Genomic DNA, 10,423 nt, shown 5'->3' on the forward strand with positions numbered 1-10,423 from the left:
TTGTAGGGCTAATTTGTGGAGCAATTAATCTCGGCCTGCTCACACTTGCATGAGTTTTCTCCTCAATCGTTTGATCAATGGTCGTCATTCACAATACATGTGCGCTTGTCGAATGCATTTATTTTGCGGAACCGTGCGATATGTACACCATATCCTCAGGAGAAGTATAAAGCCAATTTATTGCTTCTTTATAAGAGACTGAACTTCTGGACAATACATATGCAGGCCGCAAAAGATTTGCACTGCAACAAAATTGACTTTTTTTCTTTATTTTCAAAAAATTCCATAAGCATCTAGTCTCTGTTTAGTAGGGGCATTGCGATCTGTCCCTGTGAATGTCAATTCCATAAATGTCATCATAAACAGGTTTGACTGGCCTCCACGGCTCGATTAGACATGAGAGTACGTTAACGATGTGATTCATGTCAGGCCTTTGGCAGGGCTCGCCTGTGCAACAATGGTCAGCCAACTCAGCCACTGTGCTTACACTTGCAAGAGTTTCCTCATCTAACGCGACAGTTTCATCGATGGCATTTGGAAAAGTAGACTTGTTAGTATGCATTCTGCGGAACCATGGAACAACAATATCCTTTGGATGAGACGTTTCAATGGCTTTCCTACCTGTGATTAACTCCATCAAGATTACTCCAAAGCTGAACACATCAGCCTTCGTAGTAACTCGTCCTGTCACTGTTAAATCATATGGAACTAAAAACTGTGAAAACATATTTTATGAAATATTAAAAATTAAGTGAAATTAGACCATGAAGAATTATTTGAGAGGTGACTTGTTGGAAACGTTTGGTTTTTAAATTGAGAGCAGTTTTGGACCTAGTGGTTGAGTGATCAAAGAACAGAGATGATGCAAGGGAATTCTTAGTTCACAGACATAGAGCGGTTTTCAGAAAGTTTCCAATCGAATTCTAAAGCACAAAGAAAAATTGAGTTTCAAGTTTGTGGAACCGTTTATAAATTTTCAAAAACAATTACATGTTTCTGAAAAGCATTTAATAAAATTGACTACAAGAAACAATTTACTCATTAGGAACTTGCATAACAGTATAAGAAAACAAAATAGTTGCAAAATATGTAAGAAAATGCTACGCCACTTATCAATTCTATTGGATAAAAACAAAAACAAAAAACTATTTACCTATATACTCTGGAGCAATATACCCAGGAGTTCCAACTAATCTTGTTTCAATTGAATCCTTTCCTTTATCTGGAACAAGAAGAGCCAATCCAAAATCTGCAACCTTAGCATGCATATCATCTCTAAGAAGAATGTTGGATGGTTTAAGATCTCTATGAATGAAACCATCATTTGCTAAACTATGTAAATATTCAAGACCTCTATCAACATCCAAAGCAATGCTTAGCCTTCTACTCCACTCAAGTGGTTCCAGTCCCTCTTCTTTCCAATTGAACAGATGCCTGCTAAGGCTTCCTTGGGGCATGAATTCATAAACAAGAATCCTCTCATTTCCTTCCAAACAATATCCAAGCAGTGCCACCAAATGGCAATGTCGAACCTTGGTAAGAACTTCAATCTCAGACTTAAAACTCTGTCAAGCCTTGTTCACTTACCACTCCGAATTTCATCCTTTTTACTGCAATCTTTGTCCCATCACTCATTTCGCCTTTATAAACAATTCCAAAACCACCTCTTCCCAATATATTTTTTTCACTAAAATTGTTAGTTGCACTCTTCAAATATTTCCAGAACCTGGAATGCTTTCTTTTTCTGGTAAACAAGACACCTAAACTAAAAATAATCACAACACAAACGGCAACAATTACAAAACAAACAATCATTCTAGTATTCAAACTTCCACTCGAACCAACTTCACTGGGAGGTTTCTCAGGTGATTCCGGATGAGGGACATGTCTATAATTTTCTATATCAGGGTTCCCATCAGTGTTAACGTTCACATTTAGTCTAAAAGATGGCACTTCACCAGAAAGATGATTATTAGACACATCTAACTTAACAAGATTCGGCAAACCTGTAAGTTCATTTGGTATAGGACCTGTAAGTGAATTATTGGAAAGTATCAATTGTTCCAATGATGCAAGAATAGCAAAATTGGAAGAAATTTTACTTGAAAGCCCCAAATTTTTTAAATTAACAACCTTAATGTTTCCTTTATCATCACATGAGATCCCTTTCCATATCCGAGAGGAATCACAAGGGTCATTTCCTTTCCAACTCTTTGCAAACACCAGTGGATAACCCATAGACTCTGCAATGGACAACAAAACTTCGACCCCACTGTCACAAGCAACACCAGGATCATCTAAGCAAAAACTGTTAAATCCATTTGCGTCTTTTCCTATATCCGAATCAAGTTTAGAATTAACAAAGGCTGGAGTTGGACCTTGAAGCAAATTATGAGCCAGATAGATCGAGATTACTAAGCTTAGGAAGGTTAGCCAAAGACAAAGGAACAACACCCGTCAGCCAATTATATCTCAAATTCAATTCTTCCAAACTAATGAGCTTAGATAAATCTGGCAAAGGACCAGTAAAAGAATTACCAGCAAGCCGAACTTGAGTCAAAGAAGTCATGTTTCGCAACACTGCAACTGATCCATGGAGCTTGAAATCGCTATTTTGGTCATGTAACCAAAGGGTTTGAATCGAAGACTTGGCAAAACTCGATGAAATTTTCCCATGGAGATTGTTCATAGCCAAATGCAAGTGCCTTAAACGAGGAAATGTATCCGCCCAAAAGAAGTCCGGAATTGTCCCAGAAATACAAGCAACATTTGCAGAAAAGCTCTTCAAACCTCTGGCATCTTTCAAACTCTCAGGTATCTCCCAGGAAGAGATATTTGGATTAAAATCAAAACTTATAGATCGTAATGACGTTAATCCTCTAAAGAAATCAAAGGGCACATGTGAAAAGAAGTTTTTGTCAAACTGCGCATGTTTAAGATAACTTAAACCAGCAAGACTTGGGATTGGCCCACTGAGTCGGTTGCTCGCCACCTCAAGAATTTCCAAAGCGTCAAGGTACTGGAGGTCTTGAGGAAGGCTTCCTCCCAGGCTTAAGTAGTTAATTTGGATCCTAATCACTCGGTTTTGCCTGCATGTAATGTAATTCCATTTACACGGTTCCGGGTCGAACCACTTCAAAATGCTCGAGTTTCCCAGGCTGGCCTTTAGTGCTTCCATGTGTATGGAGTCTCGGTTGGACTCTGTGTGAACTGAGAGATTGAAAGAAAGAAGACAGAGGAGGAGGGAAATAAACATATAGCTTTCTTTCATTTTCTCGGGAAATTTAGAAGTGGAAAGCATTCATAAGTTTTTAAAATTTAAGGTTGGAAAATTCGAGATAAATTATTTGGCTTAGGTTTCCTCCAAATACAAGGTGTTCCAAGATTCTGAACTTAGTTACCTAAGTATAGCTGATAATATATTCTTTTAGCCACTCAAGAATCCGATAATAAACCATTGCCGAATTGAAATTCCAGGACACTGTGGGTACAATAGCATTGTGACAGGGTTGAATAAATTGCATACGTGTTTGTCCTGTTCACTAGTGTACAAAACTATCAATTGGATTATTTCTCATTCTCAACGGTTATGTAGCGGAAACACAATCACTAACGTCATCTAGCGAAATATATATAATAAAGTAGAATACTAAGTATTATACCTAAAAAATCAGGGTTGACATAAGTTTACACCAGCAAGCACCAATTAGAGTTCATGAAGGTTTTGCACCATCCAAAAGCTGCCGCGTTGCCCCAAGACAGAAAAAAATACGACTATCATCAACTTATCATATTCAGGTTTTGTCTATAAGTGACTAAGGATTGCACACCTGTCCAAGCCTTAGATAATTTGAGGATATTTCCTAAGTTATTAGCCAATGGGAGGTAAGGAATGACTTGCACGGCATCAACCAACTTACAGATTTGTAATCATTACCTTGAATCTCATTACTATAAATAGAGGACTCCCCCTCTCATTTTTGGGATCGTGAACCCTCATTTTGATTCTGATTGTAATCTTTATTTTCAGAGCAAAGATAACCTACGAGAAAGAAACTGACTTGATATTCTCTCTGAATACTCAGTTATTATACCTATGCTCGCTGTTCACTATACGCGACCTCTTGTAATCTCTCATATATAAAAGAAACAGTGGACGTAGGAATCACTTTAAACATCCGAACTACTTTAAAAATCATTTCTCATTCATTATTCAGTCTTTGCATTCAATTACATTGATCAACTCTCATAATCAATCACGTATAATTTCTAAGACTTTCTTAACACTTTGCATGTGCGAGTTGTTGGTGTCAAAATCACGCATTAACAGTTTGACGCTAGAGGAAGTGCTCCAGATTTTATATCCGCTCTCATTCAAACTTTCTGATCACTCAGTTCCACTTGTGAACAAATGACTCATGGTCTCGAAACCGAGAACATTAGCATCAACAATGAGGAGATCCCCCAAGTACAGGGTATTACTTCTCCCGAAATACCTCTAGCTAGTTCCCCAAGGTACCGCCGCAGACATTCCCTTGACCTCCTAGCTCAATCCAACTGTGATGAATTACTTGGAGAGGTTTAATAATACTCTCCAAACGGTTAATCGAATGTTAGATCGTTTGGATCAAGTCATACCGCCCAATTTTGACAAGGCGGTACCACCTCCAAAAACACCTGTAGGTCGCACTAAGGCATGGAAATGGCCAAAAGCTCATACCACGCGCACTACAATGCATAAGAGCAAGGGAAAGTAGGTGGCTGATAATGGGCCAAAAGGCTCGAAGGGGCCAGTGAATATCGGTCGTACTTGGCGGTATGTCACATCATGAGCCATCTCACGCCACATCGCATGGGCACCCCCACAAGAGTGTATGGCATGAAGATTCCTATTATCACTGGAATGATGGTTCCGACCATCACCGCGAGGGAGATACCTACCATCCGTGAGTTGATTCTGACCACCGCGGAGGTCGGGATAACTCCCCAAGCCATTTAGTGCCTTCACATGGCTCCAGCTAGCATGTGCCAAGGTATGCCGAAGGCTTCGACCGAGGCATGGAAGAGTCTGATCTGTGGTCTTTCCTTAATCACAATCATGAGGAGCAAACCCATATTGCAGAAAGTGATCCCCAAGTGGCTTCGCTTCCTCAGATTGAGGAGTTACAACGAGCTTTAGATCAGCTTAGAGCTCAACAGAACAAGCGGGGGTAGGTCGCTAAGGCGTCTCCCTTTTCCCCAGTGGTTTTGATCGCTCTTCTCTTGTCAAGATTTAGAATGCTCGATATGCAAGCATTCGATGGGAATTCTGATCCGCAGGATCATTTCTATGAGTTTAACGACCTCATGGAGCTTCACCAAGTTTCTAACTTGGCGAAATGTCGCTGCTTAGTAGTGACTCTGACTGCCCATGCTAAGCGCTGGTTTAGATTGCTTCCACCAGAATCTATCAACTCGATGAGTTCGTTATTTTGAGACACTTCTAGGCTAATAGAAAGTTCTCAATGTTGTTGAGCTATTTTTAGCAACATACAACAGAAGAGGAATGAATCCCTATAGTCCTATATTGACAGGTTCCACAAGGAGCTAGATAAGGTGGCTAATACACCCGAAGATTTAGTTCGAACTCTTATTATTATAGGAGTTCGCCCACAAACCGACATATGGAAGAAATTACAATCTGACGATGATATTTCCCTCACTTGCTTTAACAACCTCACTAAGAAATATATCAGGATTGAAAATTCAATGGCTACTTTGCATCGCCACGACCCCGGTCCTTCGACCAGCGCTCCTAATCGGAGGGAGGAAAGCTAGAGAGAGAGTAGTAAAAGACTTGATTGAAAATAGGCTAATGACGATTAGGAAAGGGAAAGAAATGGTGGTTTAAGCCCAAGAAATCTTATGCATAGGTCCCTTGTCGCGATAGTAATAAGAATTTGTTCACTCCATTAAATGCATCGGTATCAGCTATTCTGGATAAATCAAAAAAAGGTAGTCTGCTCGGAGAGCCAAAGCCCATGGAAAATCCTCATCCAATAAGAAACAACAAGAAGTATTGCCGTTATCATCGAAATAATAGGCATCATACCGATAAATGTTGAGCTCTTAAGCAGGCTATTGAAGACCTCATTGGAGTATGTTGATAGTCCTACTCCTACTCGGGAGAAGGATCAAAAGGACAATGGGAAGAAGCATCGTGATCGTAAGGGTCTTAATTTCGTTGGTATTAATTTGGAGGACCTCACCTCATGGGGAATTCTCGAGGTGCTCAGGAGAAGTATGCTTGAAAGGCTTGTCATGATCTCGTGAGTGTATTAAATACAACACCACGACCTGCTAAGGTGCACAGAGAGGAGGAGATTACCTTCTCGGAGAAAGAAGTAGTACGAATGCATCACCCTCATGAGGATGCACTCATCATTGCGGTTGAAATATGTCGGTGCGAAGTCCACAGAATATTGGTGGATGATGGGAGCATCGTGAACATCCTATTCCTGCGAGCATTCGAGGAAATGCAATTAGAAGAGGTAGATTTGAAGCCTGCCTTTATCTCCCTCTATGACTTTACTAGAGATCATCTGATTCCCAAGGGAATGATTGCACTTCCTATCACTTTGGGTGAGACCCACGAAATGACTAAGATGAAAAAATTTATTGTGGTAGACTGTTTGTCTGCTTTTAATGGCATATTGAGACGACCTCTGTACCGAACTTCAAAGCTGTCACCTCCATCTATCATTTGAAGATGAAATTTCTCACTTTAATAGGGTGTGGGGAAGTTAAAAGGTCTCGGTGTGAATTTTGCGACTACTATGTAAAAGCATTGCAGATGGCATGCAAAGGGAAAGGAAAGCCAATAGGCATTCCTAAGCAGGCTATACCGATCAGTAGGATCGAACCATAGCCAAGTCTAGTGGAAGATAGCATAGATCCTCATGTTCAGGAGGAGTATTCCCACAGTGGGCTTGTTGAGACTCTATATAAGGTACTAGTCAACCAGAACGAGCTGACTCATGCATTGAGAATCGGAAGCAATCTTAACTCTCAGCTTGCTAACGAGCTTCCTCAGTCAGAATATAGATGTTTTTGCATGGACTTATGCTAACATGATCGGGATCAGCTCGAATGTAATATGTCATGTACTCAACATCGATAATGAGGTCAGGACAGTTTTCCAGAAAAGAAGACCTATGGACCTAGAGAGTTATGCTGCTCTTAAAGTTGAGGTGGATAAGCTCCTCTCAATCGGATTTATTCGGGAGGCTCATTACCCGACTTGAGTCGCCAATCCTATTTTGGTGAAGAAATCTTACGGGAAGTGGCGAACCTATTTTGCTTTCACGGATCTCAATAAAGCTTGTCCGAAGGATAGTTTCCCTTTGCCCAGAATAGATCAGCTCGTTGATACCACTTCCGGGCATGAGTTGTTAAGTTTCATAGATGCTTACTCGGTATATAATCAAATCCTGATGTACATGCTTGACAAGGAGCATACCTCATATATTATAGATTGAGGATTGTACTGCTACAAAGTCATGCCCTTCGATCTGAAAAACGCTGGGGTGTGATGCATGTTTACTACAACATGCAAAATTAGCAAGTGCACTAGTCGCTCAAGTAATAGAGTGATGGGTAGGATATCGTTCCCACGAGGACTAGTAGCAAGGCACTAAGTTCCTAACGTTAACAAGTTGAAGCAATCAAAAATCTTGGATTGGTGGGAGCAAATTGTAATTGAAAGAAAACAAAAATCAAATTTAACAAAGAATTAATTTTTAACAAGGAAAGCAAATGAAACACAGAATATCAAATTAAGTAAAACGGGTAGGGTTTTGACTTCGTTTGGATTTTTATGGGTTAAACCTAAGAGTTACACTATTTTCACATTCACATGCAATGGTTGTAAATCGGATTCACTACTATGTCAACATACCCTCTCGGGCTATGTTTTCCTATTCATCCTTATTAACAATCCGCACCTAACAAATTGAAGGTTAATAATTCTAAATTCATTAAGCACAAGAATCCTAAATTGATTTCATTAATTCTTGAATCTATCTCTAGCATCCAATACTATAATGGTGATTACCCAAGAAGCCTAACATGAATTATTTCTCAATCTCATCATGTTCATCACATACAGCATTTAATTTCAGAGTAACACACAACCAAAGCTTATTCACATGGAAATAACACAATCAAATACTTAACCCATATAAAATCCAAACTACAATCAAAACCCTAACCCATAGAAGATTAGTTCATAGCTAAATTAACAATACAAAAACGAAAAATAGAAATAAACAAGTTAAACATAATGAAACTGAGATGAAAGATAAGAAATCTCCCCAAAAGATGAATCTTCCAGTCAAAATCTGAATCTTCCCTTCAACAATCCGAAAAACTAAAAGCTTTACTCTAAGAAAAGTGTAAAAACGGCTAAACCTAAAAAGCTGAAGATCCTTTGCCAAAAGGTTAAGTTTTTCTTTTATACTTAGTCCAAAAACCCAGCCAAAAACACGCACAACACGAAACTGTGCGTTTACAAAACTGAATAAGTTGACTGTCGCCGCGGTGAAGAAGAATTCTTCGCCGCGGCGAAGAATGAAGAAATCCCACATCGTCTCTGTCTTACTTCGCCGCGGCGAAGACAATTTCTTCGCCGGGGCGAAGCTCCTTCAAAGGTTCTGAAATTTACAGAACTGCCACTCTGCTTGCTTCTTCGTTCGATTCTTCGATTTTCGGCTCTCTTCCTTGGAAACAAGCTTCATCGTGCGTTGTCCTGCTCCGGAACTCTCCTATCTTCTGAAATCCGCTCAATTCTGAGTCAAAACTATCAAATTTTGTCTTTATTCGCTCAAAAAGTCCATTTTAACCTGAAACACGAAAAGTAAAGAATTAAGCACCAATTCAGGTAAAAATGCACTGGAAAGTACCTGAAATCCGACAAAAAGATCAAATGAAAACTGTATAATTTACGGATTATCAGGGTGACCTACCAGTGTTTAGTTAACCGTCTGTTTTCCTAGCATATTAGAAAATCAATGGAGGTTTATGTCGATGACATGTTGGTCAAATCGCATTTCGCTTCAAATCACATAGCTAACCTCACGGAAATATTTGATATACTCTGGAGATATAGAATGAAACTTAATCCTCTTAAGTGTTCTTTTGAAGTATCCTCAGGGAAATTCCTAGGGTATATGGTTAACCATCAGGGAATTGAACTCAACCTTGAGAAGATCCAAGCTCTCCTAGATATGAAAAGTCCCACTAATCGAAAGCAAGTTTAGAGCTTGAATGGGAGAATAACAACTCTCAATCGCTTCATATCGAAAGCAATAGATCATTGTTTGCCGTTCTTCAATATACTCAGGGCCAACAAGAGATTTGAATAAACTCTAGAGCGTGAGCGAGCATTCCAAAGCATAAAAGACCATCTCAGAAAACCACATCTTCTGTCCAAGCCTATTCTCAAGGAAATATTATTTTTCTACTTGTTCGTCTCTCGGTATGCGATCAACATAGCTCTTATTTGGGAAGAGGGTAAAATTTAGTGACTAGTGTATTACACGAGCAAACGGCTACTAGACGTTGAAACACAGTATCCAGAGATGGAATGATTAGCTTAGGCCTTGCTGATCGCTTCCAGGAAGCTGCGACCTTACTTCCATGCTCACACCATTCATGTATTAACCAACTACCCAATCAGGCAGGTCCTTCAGAAGCCAGAGGCTTCAGGCAAGTTGCTTAACTGGGCTATTGAACTAAGCCAGTTCAATCTGCATTACAGATCGAAAGCAGGAATTAAAGGGCAAGTTGTTGCTAACTTTATTTCGGAGTTCTCTCATCAGCCAGATCAAGAATCTGAACAGCCAGCTAGTGAAGTTGTCTAGGAAACTGTTCGAAACTTGTCAACCTAGAGTCTCTATGTTGATGAGTCTTCAAACAGAAGAAGAGCCAGAGCTAGTCTTCTGCTCATTAGCCCTGAGGGGACTCACATTTATGGAGTCCTTAGGTTTGGATTTGTTACAGATGTATATGACTTCCTAGATTATAGGGATCACATTAAAATCCTTGATTGTAGGGATCACTTCTATCCTAATTTAGATTGGTCACCTACCTAGTTTAGAACACTACAAGTGTATATAAATATGTATCCTTTTAAGCTATGAATGTAAAGTGTGACAATTCATTATGTTTATTTACATGGTATCAGAGCCTTAAAAGATAATTAGGGTTTGGGTCTCAAAATTGTGAAATTAGGGTTTGGGTTTCAAATTGGGAAAACCTGTTTAGGCTGAGATTTGTTCAACACCGCCACCCAAGGGAGATTCAGAAGCCGTCGATCGACAAAACCCTGAGTTCCGACCATCAGAATCACAGCGCATGAGCTCCATGTGCCACCCAAAACTCCAGT

At 39.7% G+C, this 10,423-nt stretch overlaps 1 protein-coding gene across 1 annotated transcript; it reads right to left on the reverse strand.

The window, feature by feature from the left end:
• Positions 1 to 304: 304 nt before the first annotated feature.
• LOC116133547 (receptor-like kinase TMK2) lies at positions 305 to 3,178 on the reverse strand. Its single transcript, XM_031419235.1, is given in 4 exon segments — positions 305 to 690; positions 1,154 to 1,562; positions 1,564 to 2,394; positions 2,396 to 3,178. Coding segments are annotated over 4 exon segments (2,409 nt in total).
• Between the last annotated feature and the right edge of the window lie 7,245 nt (positions 3,179 to 10,423).

This window comes from Pistacia vera, unplaced genomic scaffold, assembly GCF_008641045.1.
Source record: "Pistacia vera cultivar Batoury unplaced genomic scaffold, PisVer_v2 Contig270, whole genome shotgun sequence".
NCBI classification, from domain to species: domain Eukaryota; kingdom Viridiplantae; phylum Streptophyta; class Magnoliopsida; order Sapindales; family Anacardiaceae; genus Pistacia; species Pistacia vera.